We start from the raw sequence: 16,730 nt of genomic DNA, 5'->3' as shown, positions 1-16,730 counted from the left end.
CCTGTTAATTCATCGATCATGAAACTACGATCCTCGCTGATTTTGGGGCAGATTTGTTCGAGGTTTTCGTCGTTTCGAAATGATGAAGAGCACCCAGAACGAGCATGATCTTCAACACTCATCTCACCACACTTAGAGCCCACACCACTCAAAAACGTGTGCGGTTCATAGTATCCTTCTTGAAAGCCTGTTGAAGCATTTGGTAAGTTTTCGTTTCCGATTTTCCAAGTAGGACGCGAACACACTCCTTGTTATTTTGAATCTGCCATAACGATTTCGCAGGCGGTAAACGAGAACAGTTGAGAAAAACAATAATACGATCAAACGTTAACCTCCTACGCAGACGTCGCTTAGCCAACTGATCTGGGAAGGTCTCTACTAGACCCACCTAGCAGGAGAACTCTCTACTACGCTTAGGAACGGCAGCGCTCTTTCAATCCGGTTTCTTTTGGGTTCCCCCCTTGTGTATATATATATATATATATATATATATATATATATATATATATATATATATATATATATATATATATATATATATATATATATATATATATATATATATATATATATATATGTATGTATATATGTATGTATATATGTATGTATATATGTATGTATATATGTATATATATGTATGTATGTATGTATATATATGTATGTATATATGTATATATATATATGTATGTATATATGTATATATATATATGTATGTATATATGTATATATATATATGTATGTATATATGTATATATATATATGTATGTATATATGTATATATATATATGTATGTATATATGTATATATATGTATGTATATATGTATATACAGACTGTTCCATAATTCGTGTTATTTTCTACAGCGCTGGGAGAAGATGAAGTTTATACACTATTAATGTAAAATTTGGCACTCTTATTGAGAAATATCTGAATTTTTCGAATTTCTAAAGAAAATAAGAGAAAATTGCTGTTTAGCTCCCCTTTTAGGGGGGTAAACACGAAAGTTCATTTTCCTTATGGGAGATTCAATGTTAAATTTTAGAAGCAGTTTTCTCCAATAATTATTCGTAAAGATTTCGGAGCAAATGAGTTGCATTTGTTACAAAATGCAAAAACACTTATTCACAAAGCTAGTAAAGCCGTCTCAAACATTATTTTGCGAAGGTCCCCCTTTTGGGAGGCAAGGGCCGTAAAAAGGTGGTGGGTGATATGTTACCAAAATCCCAAAATTTATTTTCGGAATGCCAGTAAGCGTGAGATTAATTACAAATCACAGAATTAATGCTCCAATGTCCTTACATGTAAGAGTGACTGATAATGGGGCTACAGCCCCCTTTCAAAAATAAAAAAAATCACCATAAAAATCCTTAGTAGGGACATACGAGAAGAAGGTATTTTTGTTAATTAATGTGAAATTTGACGTCATTGTATCAAATGAGTATGCGTTTTTGAAATCTGGAATGTTATTTTGATAACGCACCGCCTTAGGGGGCCACAGGGGGAGAAGCACTCGATGATGGATATTTATAAAAATTCTAAATTTTGTTCCGGAAATGCCAGTGAGCGTCAGATTTTTCACCACTGTCACAGAATTAATATTCTAATGCTCCTTGCATGTGCCAGTGACTTATATGGGGCTATATCCCCCTTTCAAAAATAAGAAAAATCACCATAAATATCCTTAGTAGGGACACACGAGAAGAAGGTATTTTTTTAATTAATGTAAAATTAGGTGTCATTGTATCAAAAGAGTATGCGTTTTTCAAATCTGGAATGTTATTTTGATAACGCACCGCCTTAGGGGGCCACAGGGGGCGAAACACTCGGATGATGGATATTTATAAAAATTCTAAATTTTGTTCCGGAAATGCCAGTGAGCGTCAGATTTTTCACCACTGTCACAGAATTAATATTCTAATGCTCCTTGCATGTGCCAGTGATTGATGTTGTGCTACAGCCACCTTCCACAAATCACCAAAAATCACGATAAATATCCGTAACAGGGACATACCAGAAGAAGATTTTTTCTATTGGTCGATTAAGTGAAATTTGGCGTTATTGTAATAAAAAGTTATGTATTTTCCAAATCTGAAATGTTATTTTGATAACAGGGGACAAAGGGCGCGGTTGGTAATTTTTGGCTTTGGAGGGCACAGGGGCAGAAGTATAAAAAAATCCAAATTTTATTTTGGTAGTGCGAATGAGCATGAAATTAATTGCAAGGCGCACAGAATTAATGCTCCTATGCTATTTCCATGTACAATCCGCAGCAAAGAACCTGCAACATGAGCATGTAAGTTTATTATTAAACTACGACTAACAGCACAGGGAATCAACATAACGTCTAAGTGGCATGAATCACGCCAGGAGAAACGTCGGCGTCCTCCCCTGCACACTTATTTTGGAGCAAAAGACTTCGTCGTTTCACAATAAACATAGATGCTCATGTTGCAGGTTTTTTTGCTGCGGACTGTACCAGTGACTGATATTAGGCTACAATCCCCTTTCATAAAACAATAGAAATTTATGATGAATCTCCTTATACGCAAAGACCTACTGGCAGAAGGTAAATATTCTTCATTATTAAAGTGAAATTTGGCATTATTGTCGAAAAATGTTTGTTTAGGAAAAGAGCTAAAGCGACAATATGATAATGGTCATATATTGATCTCTTTTAGTGGCGTCAACTCAAAATTTGATTGGCCTAACTGGAGTTTTAATGTAAAATGCGGAAAGCAGTTTGCTCTATATTTATACGAATTTTGCTGTAAATTAGCAGTTTTAGATAGAAAATATGATAGCATTCCTCTTCTTCCTCCCCTTTCATACATGCGTTTCTAGTTTTATTACGCCAAACCTCCAAATTGGGGAAGATAGGCAGTAAGAAAAATTCAAACTTTTCGTTACTTCCCGTGAGTGTCAAAATATTTGGAAATATACCAAAATTAATGCTTAGAAGCTACCTCCATGTGCCAGCGACCACTTTAGTGATTCAATTCCCCCTTCCCGGTCCCAAAATCATTTAAAGAACCACACCACTTTGTTTTATTATCTTCCATGCTTCTCTCTGGCCTATTCAGAATTCCATGCTAAGAGATGTGTGTTTAAGAAGCACTGGAACACGTCCGAATCATTTGTTGGCGTCCCACTGTAAGCTGATTTTAAGCAATGTCAACAAACTTTTGTTTATAAAACACCCTCTAATTCCTGACTCAACTTCTTGTTCATGTGTGCTGACAACAGTTTCAGACCTTTTCTTATCGCAATACACCAACGATTTACGAGTTAACGTGTTGACAGTTCAATAGGATTTCGTGTTTGTAATCAACACTTGGGTTAGATTGACTTCTTCGGAAATGGACATTACATACTAGGTGAATCTCGGGGATAGACTGGCTTAATCATTTGATAATTACTTGTCGTTTCCAGTATACTTTAAGAGTGCATTCATACTGTAGTATCCTTCGATCATGCAGTCTTTAACTCAGGATCAGCGTTGTAATGTAATTGAATGGTACATTTTATCAGAAAAATCTGCAAGAGCAACAAGATCCCGTATAGTTAAAGAACTCGGATTAAAAGTACACGATATGCAAATTCACCGTTTGTGCACACAGTTCCGCAGCAATTGTTTTCACACTGCCCATCTTGCATCTAGAAAAAGTGCAGGAAGATCTCCAAGTGTATCTACAGAAGAAACAAAAAGACAGGTGTTGTTATCTGTTACTAGTTCACCGCGGAAATCCCTTGCTCGTCGAAGCTTAGGCTTAAATATTAAGAAAACTACGCTACAAAGAATTTTAAGAAACTTGAAGGTAAAACCATACAAGGTCCGAATGGTTTCTGAATTGTGTGCAAGTGATTATGGTGATCGTGTTTATTTCTGTGACTGGTTTATCGAGAAGTTAAATGAAAACCCTATGTTCTTATTTCAAGTGATGTTTTCCGATGAAGCAAAATTCTTCTTAAGTGGTTTTGTGTTCTCATCACATGCAAGATATTGGTCATCGATACAGCCGAACGTGCGATCAGAAGTGTCAATGGACAAACGAGGAATAATGGTTTGGTGTGGTATAACTGCGACTGAGGTGATAGGACCTTTCTTTTTTGATGAAAATGTAACAACGTCATCATACCAAAAGCTACTAAGAGAAAAAGTATTTGCTGAACTTGATCGTTTAAATTTAGGTCAAAGTGATGAATTATGGTTTATACAAGATGGAGCGCCAGCGCATCGCTCAAATACGACTATAAATCTTTTGAGAGAGAAATTTGGGGAACGGATTATTTCGATGGGGTCAAGTGTCGAATGGCCACCAAGAAGTCCGGATCTTACACCATGCGATTTTTTCTTGTGGGGATTCCTAAAACAAATTGTCTACCAAAAATCATGTAACAGTGTAGAGGACTTGAAACAGAGGATTGTCCACAGTATAGAGATGATCACTCCAAATATGTTGGAGAAGGTGTTCACAGTTTCTTTAGCAAATCGCATTAATTTATGTCTTGCTCATTCAGGAGGGCATGCCGAATAAAAGTAAGTTGATTTTATGGGTTTTACACTTAGGTTAATGATATTTTTAAACAATTAGTGATAGTAGAGCCAAAAAGAATTGTTTTTAACAAAGGACAACTGATTCTTATTCCTCGGGAAACATTTGTTTCTACTACAACCGTGTGTCCGTGTGTATTACGTCTGCAGTACATACGAGTAAGTTGTTATATGGAAAGTTGGATAATACGGTTATTGTGTAAGAAGTAATGAAAATACATGCTTTTTCTTTTTACGAATAAAGCAAACAATATTGAAACTTAAAGCTCACTTTTAATTTTTAAGATCTTACTTTTCATTAAGATTTTTTTTCCTGCTACGTTTTCCATTGTCATTTTGTGTTCTATTTCGAGATGGTTCTGCTTAAGTGCGTAGAAAATACGTAGGTGATTTGTGTGTGAGATTTTCTGTTATAAAAACAGCCCTGATTGATTTTTAAAAATATAAAATTCTTTGACTATATTCCAGTGACACCATAACAACAAAGCTATATGCACAATCAGTTACACTGACAGAAGTTATTCATTTACAGTAATTTCCAGGTTTATTGTATATTTTTTTTTTGTTTTGCAACAATGACAACTTACATATTAATTATGACATATTTATTGTGAATTTTTGTGATTTTTGGAAGGCGGCTGTAGCCCATATAAGTCACTGGGACATGCAAAGAGCATCGGAATATTAATTCTGTGACATTTGTGACTAATCTCACGCTCATTAGCATTTTCAAAATAAAATTTGGAATTTTCATAAAGATCCACAATCTTATGCTTCGCCCCATTTGCCGCTAAAGGTGGTGCGTTATCAAAATTATACCGAATTAAAAAAAAAAGCCAGCGCCAAATTTCACATTACTTGATTTAAAAAATAGCTTCTTCCGGTGTGTCCCTGTTAAGGATATTTATCGTGATTTGTGGAAGGGGGCTGTAGCCCCACATCAATCACTGGCACATGCAAGGAGCATCGGAATCTTAATTCTGTGTCATTTGTGATTAATCTGATACTCATTCACACCTCCAGAATAAAATTTGGATATTTTTTTTATAAAGATTCAAATGCTTATGCTGCGCGCCCTGTGCCCTCCTAATCCGGTGTCACCAAAATAACATTCTATATTTCAAAAACGCGTACCTTTTTACTAAGATAACAAAATATTTTACATTAATTTGACAAGAAATAATGGTTTCTTGGATGTCCCTGCTAAAATATTTATGGCTAATTTTTATGTGATTTTTTGGAAGGGGGCTGTAGCCCCATATCAATCACTGCCACATGCAAAAAACATCGGAATATTAATCCTGCGAAATTTATGATTAATCTGATGCTCACTGGCATTTCCAGAATAAAATTTGGAATTTTTATAATCATTCATCATTTTATGTTTCGCCCCCTTTGCCCCCTAAGGCGGTGCGGTGCCAAAGTAACATCCCATATTAAAAGACATACCTTTTTAGCACAATAACACCAAATTTAACTTAATTGATTAAAAAAAGAATAGTTTCTTCCGGTATGTTCCTGCTAAGGATATTTATGGTGAATTTTTAATATGATTTTTGGAAGGGAGGCTGTAGCCCCATATCAGTCACTGACACATGCAAGGAGTCGGAATATTAATTCTGTGACATTTGTGATTAATCTGACCCTCACTAGCATTTCCGGAACAAAATTTGGAATTTTTATAAAGGTCTATCATCTGATGCTTCGCCTCCTGTGCCTCCCTAAGGCAGTGGTTACTAAAATAACATTTCAGATGTGAAAAACTCATACCTTTGTGCTAGAACGACGCCAAATTACACATTAATTGACAAAAAGTACCTTCTTTTCGTATGTCTCTACAAAGGATATTTATGGTGATTTTTTTAGAGGGGGCTATAGCCCCATATAAGTCACCGGCACATGCAAGAAGTATTAGAATATTAATTCTGTGACAGTAGTGAAAAATCTGATGCTCACTGGCATTTCGGGAACAAAATTTAGAATTTTTATAAATATCCATCATCGAGTGCTTCGCCCCCTGTGGCCCCCTAAGGCGGTGCGTTATCAAAATAACATTCCATATTTGAAAAACGCATACTCTTTTGATACAATGACGCCTAATTTTGCATTAATTTTTAATAAAATACCTTCTTCTCGTGTGTCCCTACTAAGGATATTTATGGTGATTTTTTTTATTTTTGAAAGGGGGCTGTAGCCCCATTATCAGTCACTCTTACATGTAAGGACATTGGAGCATTAATTCTGTGACATTTGTAATTAATCTCACGCTTACTGGCATTCCGAAAATAAATTTTGAGATTTTGGTAACATATCACCCACCACCTTTTTACGCCCCTTGGCCCCCAAAAGGGGACCTTCGCAAAATAATGTTCGAGACGGCTTTACTAGCTTTGTAAATGAGTGTTTTTGCATTTTGTAACAAATGCAACTCATTTGCTCCGAAATCTTCACGAATAATTACTGGAGAAAACTGCTTCTAAAATTTAACATTGAATCTCCCATAAGGAAAATGAACTTTCGTGTTTACACCCTTGAAAGGGGGGCTAAGCAGCAATTTTCTCTTATTTTCTTTAGAAATTCGAAAAATTCAGATATTTCTCAATAAGAGTGCCAAATTTTACATTAATAATGTATAAACTTCATCTTCTCCCAGCGCTGTAGAAAATAACACGAATTATGGAACAGTCTGTATATGTATGTATATATGTATATATATGTATGTATATATGTATATATATATATATGTATATATGTATATATATATATATATATATATATATATATATATATATATATATATACATACATATATGTATGTATGTATGTATGTATGTATATATATATATATGTATGTATGTATATATATATATATGTATATATATATATATATATACATACATACATATATATATATATATACATACATGTATATACATACATATATGTATGTATATATATATATATATATATATATATATATATATATATATATATATATATATATATATATATATATATATGTATATATATGGCTAGTTTAGCAACACTTTCCGAAACTTTGTCATCATGTTTCCGCTTGGGGCTTAAAAGAAAGCCGAGTGTTGCAAAGCAATAGTTTAAGTCGATTTTCTGTAGGTTGAAGGAAAAGTATTCACCAAGCAAAACAATATAACATTTTTCAAGTAGGGAAGGAAACAGAAACCAGGAGAGAGGAACTTTTTTTTTTATATGCCGCTTGTGACCCCTCTGTAACATACCGCCATTCTCATCCATTCTATGTATCAGCATTGTCAGGGATAAAGAACTATCACATGTCACTTTTATCTCGGTAGTTATTGGTGCATCTTCCGTCAGAAAATCCAGGATCCATTCATATATATATATATATATATATATATAATCTTGGAACTTTTTTTTTTTTTTTTTTCAAAAATGGCACAGTAGTTCAATGTAAGCTACAGATATGCTCTACCGATGAGAGCTTCATAGGGCATATTAAATGTTTAATTTACTATATTAATAGTCAAAAACTTCACCAGAATATCGGTTATTACAAGTCCGATAAATTACAACTTCAGTATGTCCATTAAACTTCATGGACACAGCTGCACTAACTTTACTTTGAACTATTGTGCTATTTTACGTTCACTTGATTAAAAAAAGTAAGTAAATTTTAAAAAAAAATCTTATGCGATCAACGAAATTCGTTCGAATTTGACCTGACTTGGTATGGTGTGCAGTTCTTTGATTCCTGAGTTATTGGCCATTCGAGTTTGGGTGGTACACTATCGACGATACTAATCTGATTTTGACCAAATTTGGCAAGTAATAGACCCTCCTGTAGCTTAGTACGTACATGAAATATTATGGTATGCATACTATTGGTTGTTGAGTAATTGGCCATCAAATTTGGGTCTGGAAGTAGTGAAATGAGGAAATTTCATTAAATCACGACTGATAGAATCTATCCGGTGGTAGACGTTGATGAGCTTCCTACACATGCGAACATAGTATGAAATATTATGGTGTATAGGTACGAGGGTCATCCAGCAAATAAAGACCGTTTAGTTATACAAGATAAAAAACATAATATGTATAGGAGAAAACACTTCTGTTACGTACCCGAAGCTTCCGTCACTTCTCTACATAATCACCACCTTCATTGAAACATTTATTGTATCTGTTCACGAGCTTCAGAATTCCCATGTTATACTCTTCTTCTGATAGATCATTAAGCCAAGTGGTAACTGGATTCTCCGACTCTTCAGCACTTCCACAACGTTTACCGCCCAGAAACTCTTACAGCTTAGGGAAAAGGTGGAAATCACAATGATTTGCATTGATCGTAGTGCCATTTGACATCCACCAAAAGAACACCTTTACGATCCCAAATCAAAACAAAACTTAATCTATCAAGCTTCCAAAATGAGAATTATTATTTACTGAGCTCACTCACACTTTTTTGAATTTTAGTAATCAATTTAAAGACAATGAAGCTTATCAAAAAATTTAGAAAGTGAGGTAGATATCTAGGAAATGCTGTTAAATAAAGTAATTCTTGTATTGAAAAACTTTAGTAGTGCAGAAATTTAGTGTGACAAATATGACAGTATGCACCTAGATTTCTCCCTTGTATGAGATGGTCTGGAAACCGTTATTAGTTTATCTACTTGCATTTTGCAAGTACTGTCTGGCTCCACTCTCTAAAAATGTTCTATTTTTCGAGGATGTTCATTTTTTAAGTTATTCGTTAAAAATATATATAAACAATTGATGTATAAATGATTGAGGATACCATAGAGAAAAATTTTTGTATCATTCTTTATCGAAGGACATTCTCAAAGGATTAGCAAGATAAGATGGGATTAGGTAAAATAAAAGGGGTATAGCCCCCTCCAACCAACTCAATACCATATACATAGTGATACGTCAGAAACTAAAATAATGCCGTGAATGACCTTGAATACGCGGAAAGAGTCTGATGGTATGTGTATTCCTTGTTTTATAGTATCAAACCATTGTGAATTTTGTCATTTGTTTTATAACAAAATTTCTGAGCTTGAAATCCCAGTTTTTTTATAAGCAACCTTGTTCTGCATTTAATTTTACAAACATTATTTCTAGGTATAAAAAAACAAAAATAAAGTAGAAAGTTTCATACTCATCGCAAAGGTTCCAAAAATTAAGTAGTACTTTCGAGAAACATGGTCCTTACCTTCCACTTACTTACATTTGAGAAAGGTTATAAAGGTAAAAACATGTGGGAAGGTGAAAAGGATTAAAAAAAAAAGTCGAAGTAGGTATCACATGCAAAAACACTCTATCAAAAACTGAATTATTGAAGCTTTTTATTTTATTTTTGTTATATGTTGACTTTTATCATCGCTCGCAATTTGTACCTGTATTATTTGTGGGTGTTCTTCATTTGAATAGTATGTTCTTGATTTATGAAGTACCACTTTAGTACCTTATGAATCTTGTAGATGTTTAGATATACTACAAGTATTGTTCCTCTCGTCCCTAACATATTCTTTAGTCCCGGTTCTAATACTCCTGTCAGTCATAAGTATAAAACACATGAATCAATTACGATGCACGATCACAGATGATGTATACATCACCGAATGAAGAAATATGTTGGAAATGCCACAAACAATACTTCTGGTTTATCGAAACACATTCAGGAATCAAGTCATGAAATGAATCAGGTTGTAGTACTGCATAAGTAAAAAGTAGGAAATAGTTTTAAAAGAATACTTTCGTTGAAACTCAGAAATAAAGTGGTAAAAATACACACACACGCACACAAAAAAAGTTTTTTGATTCTTTAACCTAAAGATTTAACAACACTTCATAGCACAGGCTTCATTTCTTCAGGCTTGCTCATAGTATGTTTTTTCGCTCTCGACGTGCTATCATGTGGTTTAAAGTTGACTATATGTTTTCTTTTACTTTTTTTTTTTTTTAAAAAAAAAAGAAAAGAAACTCCGTCTCTCTTTGATTATTCTTTGAGAAAGTTCTTCGTTAAAAAAAAATGAAATAGTATGCTTTCTTTATTCCTTCTTTATATTAGCATATCTATGACTCGATCATGTCTTAGTTTTTCTAGTGTCGATTTCACGTTTCCTATTGTAGACTAGACAACAGTTTACAAAACGTTTGATAAATCTTCTTTACTTTTGTTAAGTAACCTACAACGTATATTTATTTATTTATTTATTTATTTATTTATATATTGCGTCGTAAATACCTTTCACTATTATCTTCCTTTGTTTTGCTTCTTCCGTACACTTCATATATTCATGTATAATACCATATTTGGTACTCAAAACTTATCACCTGTTTTAGTGTTGTAGTGTCATTAATTACATCTTTCAAAAGCATCAGGAAAATCATATCGCTAAGATACGTTGCGAACATCATTCTTTTCGATTTCATTACTTGTCAAATTCTTTCGATATTTTCCATTACTTAGTTTGTTAACTTCGTTATAATTTGTGCATTTCGTGTTTTCAAGAAATTAAGAAAAAATTTTAAAAAAGTAGATTGATCATATTTTATCGTGATCATTATGACCATATCACATTATTTTATTATTTTAAAAATAATAAAAAAGAAGTTTTCTAATTATATATTTCAGAATAGTTTATATCATAGTTTATTGCAGATTTTCGTGTTACTCTCCAGTACAGTTTTTAAAGAAAAAATCTAAAAGTATGTAGATGATGAATTCTTTGTTCGATACAAAATTCCATTTTCTTCTTTTGAAATATTTCGTTTATACTTTGAGTCTTTGACCTAAATGTACAATAAATGAACACACAGTGCTAAATAACTGGTATAGCAACGACCACTAAATATTCGTTTTACACATGAGCAGGTGACTAGATATATCGTATATTTCTGAATCCAAGACAACCCCATTTTTTTAACAAAGGCTTTTAAAGAGTTACATCTTCAGCGCATACTGGGTATATTTCCAGAACATACTATAAAAATCAAATCGGTAATCTTTCTCACTGGAAGGGTCGACTGAATCTACGAATATTCAAGGCTAAAACGGTAGGCGAGGTTCTCTTTAGTAAATAAAAGCTCCACATCATATGTCGCCAAAGCAAAACGACTCAATATTTTTGAGAACGAAATAAATTACGACTTAGAAAGAAACCTTGTCTTGGATTTAATAAGGTACAGTATTATTAGAATATTTTTGACATTCGTTGCGACATAATCACAGTAAGAATACAAATTATTTTGATATTATGTAATTACGAATTCCAATATTTCAACAAAATTTTTGATCTGCATCAAAAATAAAAGTTGCAGGTAAATTGCGATATTATGTTAGAGTGTAAGCGTAGATATGTAATTAATATTTATTCACTCAAAAACTCAACTAGAGAGCCCTTCAGGCTACATAAATATGACTATAGGTAAATGTTAACTATTTTACTTTTCATATACATCGACATTTATCAATACGTAGATTTATACATATTTAATCATTTAAAAAATACTTCTAGATACAGAGATAAGACCGTGCGCGTATCCAAGATTTTGGTCATGGTTGTGTATTTTTTTTTTAATAAATGAATGTTTCATACATAAATAATAATAATAATAATAATAATAATAATAATAATAATAATAATAATAATAATAATAATAATAATGATAATGATAATAATAATAATAATACTTTCCATAATTTTTGAAAATTTATTGAAATGTTTCTTGTTTCAGAAATTTGTTGAAGATTTACTGGAACGAGCTAAGACTCTATGAAGAACACCAACCCGTGCCATCTGTTGGAGAGAAACGAAAACACATGAGAGCGTCAGGGATATACACTCATTGACGTCCATATTCAAAGAATTGTTTGTTTTGAAAAACAACAACAACAAAACAACCGGAAGAAAATAAGTTCTTTTTTTTCTAATATGTTATAGGGGAGGGAATGCTCCTAAAAATGATAATAAAAAATTGTGACGATTTCTTTGTTTACAAAAATTAGAAAAGGTGAGCTGCTGCAAGGGTTTTCTTTAAAGATCTTGTTGGATTTTTTTTAAAAAAATATGGTGTTTCTAAAGACTCTTGCAGCTAAAATATCATGTGAGTAGATAATATATATTCTACAAATACATATATTATATACATAAAAGTTGCACATATTTAATTTGTGTTGTGTTAAGAACTTATTACGCGAGAATTTTTTTAAAGTTCTTTATTTTTTAGTTTGAGAATGGTGTGGGTAGTCGAAAAAAATGTAGCTAGTCCGAAAAAATTAACAATTCTTGTTTTTTAAAAGAAAAGAAAAAATTACCACATATAGATACAACAAATAGATGCCGTTTCCTGTCGTAGGGAGTTGTTTTATTCCGTAATTAACATATTGTGTACCAAACCGTCCTTTCCTTTAAATACAAATCCTGCTTTTTTAAAAAAAATTCTGTATTGACTATCTTTGTAATGCTTTTTAAAAATTTGTTGTTGAGGAGAAAAAAATATTGAAAAGGTATAATTTATGATGTGCTTATTAAGAGATTACGCAGTTTTTCGATAGACCATTTTTCTTTTTCATAGAGGGACCATTATTCCTTGCAGACGATATTTAAATTTGTACTCAAATTCTCTTCTTCTTCTTCTTCTTTTTTTTTTTTTTTCAAACAATATAACCTATATTTTCTTTAGAAGTCAAATTAAGTATCTTCCATTTATCCATAAATGTATAAAAGTGTTTTTTAATTTGTAACTTCTCATGTTCTGTTCTATTTCTGAATCTGAAATTACTGTGTTAACTAACGACGACTTTCGAAGTTCAATTTAAATTTTAATTACCTTATCAGAAAGTTTCTTTTTCATATATGATTCTAGAATAAAGCAGATTTGTTAGATCTTGAATTGAAATATTTGTTTTTAATTATGCTCGTAATTCAATACAACTTTTAAATATATTCTCATTTTTCCTTTATTAATATATATATATATATATATATATATATATATATATATATATATATATATATATATATATATATATATATGTATGTATGTCTCTGAAACGTGTATAATTTAAGTCTTTTGCAGTAGAACATAACAAAAATTGTAGTAATATTATCTTTTATAAAATAAAATAGATAAATTACTATTATTTCGAGTCCCTTTTTTCAACAGTTACTCAACTGCGACCTGATAAACTTAAGTACTTGCAAATTGCTCTTACACTCACATAAGAGTAGGATTTGATGATGTCACAACAACATTGACCTAATGCTTCTTCAAAATGAAAGGAAGAAGTAGCAAATACAAAGAAAAGCAAATGTTTTATCTAGCTTTGGAATTTGTGATTCTCTATCTCTCTGTCTGTCTCGATTCTATAAATAACTTGTTGAATGTACATTGTTGGTAGAATTTTGTTTATTGTTGCGAGTTCATGTAATAGTGAATAATAATAATAATACATTTGTGTTGAACACTCTAAGTAGCAACTGGTTATATATTTCGAAAACTAAACTAAGAGAAATTGCAGAAAATGAGAACGTTTTGTAATAAATTTTTGTTGTAAGGTATAGACATAAGTATTGATATAATGTAAGTCAGTGTATTTTGCATTAATACATTGGCTCAGGTATTATTGTTAATTGTATAAGTTTTGAACCGAGATTATTAGAAAGAAGCAGAAAACTATAGTAAAAAGAAAGCTCAACTTGCGGGTTTTATGTGCTGATTGTATCCATTAGATATATATTTTTTTCTCGATCTTCGTAGACTATGTTAGGCCTAATGAAACAGAATCAATTTGTAGCGTGTTATAAGTCTGTGCTCCAGCATGCATAGTTGTTCGTTATGCTACATACTCTATATGTTAAATCTTTTTATTCAAAAAACTATGTTCCGAGCTTTAAAAGAATTTTTAAACTGAGAAAACAAAAAAAAACTATACAAAGCACATAACTGCCTGATTTAAAGAAGAAACTATTCTTAGGTTGTTGAAAAGTATTAGAAATAAACACACACACACACATATATATATTTACTTAGACAAATATATATACATGTAACACTCATTTGACTTTTGCTGCCAATATTGTGAAGTATGAATGAATGTATGAAGTGTTTTTCCTCTTTCTGTTTTTAAATGTCTTAAAGATATTATTAACAATAAATTAATCGTTTTATTAATTAAATAATATAAATGTGACGGTATTAGTTTGGTTCCCTCCCTTAACAAAATTCGATTCACTTTGTTTATTATTTTTTATCGTTGATCTCAGTGCATATTGTGTTTATTTTTTTTAAAGGAAGGTGGAAATTTCGGGTAGGAAATATAGGGTGTTATTGGTTAGGGATAAGTAAAGGCTCGAACACTGTATTCACTTGTGAGATAGCAAAGTCGTCAAGGACTATTATTAAATTACACTGTCAATGAAATGAATCGTGTTTAGTAATATGCTGCTATGTCATGTTATCTTACACCGTAATAATTTGTTGGAAACATATTTACTTGCTTGTGATTTGTTCTTGTTGTTGTATCACATGCATTGATACTGGAACTACTAAAAAGAAATTTTAACACTAGAGCTTCTGGTTTTGGCAGCAATAGCTTAAAACTAACCACGCATTTTTCCTCTAAAACGATCTTTTTTTGTATATATATATATATATATATATATATATATATATATATATATATATATATATATATGCTTGATGCTTACTGCCGGACAAGGATTAAAATAAGTAAAACAATCAGAAAATAAAAAAAAACATATTAATTAAGAATAGTATTGCAGATTCTTTGCTAACAAGGATTAAAAAAAAAGTTTTTAATGAAACGTTTGAGCCTTACTTATCCATGACTAGCACATTAAAATTAAAGGAAGACTAAACATGTCAGATCGCATTTGTTGACCATTTTATACACTCACAGAAACACACACACACACACATGTATATACATATATACATTACATACTGGATAACATATATAGGAAGATCTTTCATTGTGTTATATTATTACAAATGAAAAGAAACGAGTCAGGAACGAATTTTTCGTTTCTTTTTTCTGGCTACGTATATTAAAAACATATATATAAACTATGAATAATTAAAAAAAAAATCATGTGTCTTGCCAAGAAGATTTTATGTTAATATCTGGCGTTTATCTGTATTGTACAGGTAGTTATTAATTTTTAATCTTGTGTTTATTATTTTTTTCTTAAATAATAGTAATCTTTAATTTGTATCCAATGGTTGAATCCATAGTGTGTTGTCTGTAGTGTTATCATGTCTTTGTATGTACCATGTGAAAGTAAAATAAAATACGAAGAAAGAATCAAAAAAATACTTTTATATTATTTTATTTGTCCTTTTTAAAATAATTCTTATTGATTAATACAAGGAAGTAATCATTCATATTGGTGAACAGAAGAAGATAGTGACACCTCAATATTCTGTTCAAGAAAATATACCAGGTTGTCTAAAAAGTGTTTATTGTTATTCGAAAATAACATTATGAAGCCACATATGCACCATTTTTTGTTCCATAATCTGTCATTTTGTTTTTGTTAGATTTTTTTTTTCGGCAAAGTCCTGTGGCTAAGAACTTCTGTGCTTTTTGGTCAAAAGATTGTGTTACTTCCTAAACTAACATGGGAATAAATAAATAAATAAATAAATAATAAAATAAAAGTGCAAGTGAAAATAATGGACTGAAATGTTGTAAATAAATAAATTTTATATAATAAATAAATAAAATAAATTGTGAATAAATAAACATATGACAAATAATCGCATCCAAATAAAATAAATCTATGATGCTCAGTTTCTTTTAGTGCTTGGATCGCGAAAATGCATTATGCACTGTCTTAACTCTCGCACTGCCTAGGTTTTTTTTTTTTTTTTTTTTTTTTTTTTTGTAACGTGGACTGCCAAGGAGGGGGGGGGGTCATTTTGTGCTCACCTGTTAGGATTAAATCTCTCTCTTAAATGAAACAAATTAGAAACTCTCACAAAAATCTACAGATACTGAAGTGAACAGTACACAGAATAAGAGTAACAGCCATTTATTATGCTGCCATCTAGGAGTGACACTTCTAAATGTCGGCCGCATCTCCTACCAACGGGAGGAGGGGGGGGGGGTACTTTGTGCCCACAACTTATAGCAAATTTATGAGTCA

The 16,730-nt window shown here is 31.6% G+C and overlaps 1 protein-coding gene across 2 annotated transcripts in view; it reads left to right on the top strand.

The window, feature by feature from the left end:
- The window catches only part of LOC145690326 (protein phosphatase 1 regulatory subunit 14B), a 413,214-nt gene extending 397,319 nt beyond the window's left edge, over positions 1-15,895 (top strand). For both annotated transcript variants that reach the window (XM_081765111.1, XM_081765112.1), the window contains exon 5: positions 12,295-15,895. In XM_081765111.1, coding sequence (XP_081621237.1) covers positions 12,295-12,336 — 42 coding nt within the window. In that variant the 3' untranslated portion in view covers positions 12,337-15,895. The remainder of the gene's footprint in view (positions 1-12,294) is intronic.
- Positions 15,896-16,730: the final 835 nt, after the last annotated feature.

Source organism: Thermobia domestica, chromosome 7, assembly GCF_964235325.1.
Source record: "Thermobia domestica chromosome 7, izTheDome1.hap1.1, whole genome shotgun sequence".
In the NCBI taxonomy this organism is placed as follows: domain Eukaryota; kingdom Metazoa; phylum Arthropoda; class Insecta; order Zygentoma; family Lepismatidae; genus Thermobia; species Thermobia domestica.
The sequence above is the reverse complement of the archived record's forward strand: the minus strand, read 5'-3'. Positions and strand labels throughout refer to the sequence as shown.